This window comes from Numida meleagris, unplaced genomic scaffold (assembly GCF_002078875.1).
Source record: "Numida meleagris isolate 19003 breed g44 Domestic line unplaced genomic scaffold, NumMel1.0 unplaced_Scaffold1985, whole genome shotgun sequence".
NCBI lineage: Eukaryota > Metazoa > Chordata > Aves > Galliformes > Numididae > Numida > Numida meleagris.
In genome coordinates this window covers 1-1,428 of record NW_018363774.1, presented here as the reverse complement: position 1 = coordinate 1,428, position 1,428 = coordinate 1, and the positions used below count along the sequence as shown (strand labels likewise).

The 1,428-nt window shown below is 60.9% G+C and overlaps 1 protein-coding gene across 1 annotated transcript; it reads left to right on the top strand.

Moving 5' to 3' along the window:
• Positions 1–77: 77 nt before the first annotated feature.
• LOC110390780 (ATP-dependent 6-phosphofructokinase, muscle type-like) lies at positions 78–1,417 on the top strand (the record flags this gene model as incomplete). The annotated part of the gene is made up of 3 exons (XM_021382273.1): positions 78–459; positions 1,186–1,259; positions 1,340–1,417. Coding segments are annotated over exons 1-3 (243 nt in total), but the record flags the coding sequence as incomplete, so codon positions are not given.
• Between the last annotated feature and the right edge of the window lie 11 nt (positions 1,418–1,428).

The window sequence follows — 1,428 nt, the reverse complement described above, 5'->3', positions numbered from 1 at the left end:
CCTCCATGCCTCACTTTCCCCCCCAACCCTGCTACTTCTGCACCAGGCCACAGAAATCCTCCTCCCACCCCCCCCCCATTTCCCATCAAAACAGCCCCAGGGGTGGCACTGGAGTGGGGGGGGGGGGGCTGAGGACAACCCAGGGCCATGTCCCCCCCCTCCTCTTCCTAATGCCTTCCAGGGCTGAGCCGGGGGCCACCCCCGGGGCCGTCCCTCCCTCCTGGAGCCTGATTTAGGGGCTGACGCAGCGGTCAGTGTCACTTTGCGGTGTGACACCGGGGCTGCGCTCGGTGCCACTCCGCCGCCACCTCGCCCCCGGCCGCCCCGTTGTTTTTTTTGCCCCATTTCCCTCTTTTTCAGCCAAGAAGATGGCGCAGCCCCCAAAGCATTGCGGGAGCCGAGAGCACATGGGTGCTGGCAAAGCCATCGCTGTCCTCACCTCAGGGGGGGACGCACAGGGTAAGGAGGGTGCCGTCCCTCAAAAACCCACCTCGTGGGGTTGCTCTGGGGGTAAAACAAGCAAAAACGGTGCTTGCATGTGCTTGGATCTTGCTGTTTGTTGCTAGCTGTGTTTCCTTGCAAGGTGTGTTTGTCCCACATGTTTTTTGGGGGGGCTCCTTGCGGTGTTGTGTGGGGGACAGGAGGGATTTTATTTCAGACGGCGCTTTGGAATAACGTGCAGTGCTGATTTTTCCAATAACAATTTGCAACAATAATTAACAGTGATACATTCCTGGGATGATTTGCTGCAAATGGGGGCGGAGGGAAGGGGAAAGGAAGACAAAATCTGGGACTTTCAGGCAGCATAAAGCAAAGCTCTAAAAAGTGTCCAGATTTTGCCCCAAAAGACCCAGACTGAGCCCAGTCCTTGCTCTCTGCCTGCAAGCCCTGGGGATGGGGAGCGCGCAGCACGGGGGTTCTGTTTTGCTTCACCGCCACCGCGGCGTGCCACCAGCTGTCCCCGTCACCGGCATCACGCGGCCTCAGTGCCCTAAATGTCAGCGCGGCAAAAATAACCCGCAGCTGCGGGGCCGGATCCGTGCGGGTGGTGGGGGCTGGGGGGGACAACACACACACCGGGAGTTGTGCAATCTTGGAGTTGGGAAAGGGGGGGGGGGGACACACGATGGCTTTTGGGGTTCCCTATGGGGTGGGGTCACCGGGGACGCTCTCCTCTTCCCGCAGGCATGAATGCGGCCGTCCGCGCCGTGGTGCGGGTGGGCATATACACCGGTGCCAAAGTCTACTTCGTGCATGAGGTTGGTGCCCCCCACCTTGATCCCCCCTCCCCAGAGCCCGCAGGGACCCGGTGTCACAGCCACCTTCTCCCCCTCAACAGGGCTACCAGGGGCTGGTGGACGGCGGGGACAACATCAAGGAGGCCACGTGGGAGAGCGTCTCCATGATGCTGCAGCTGGTGAGCCTTGG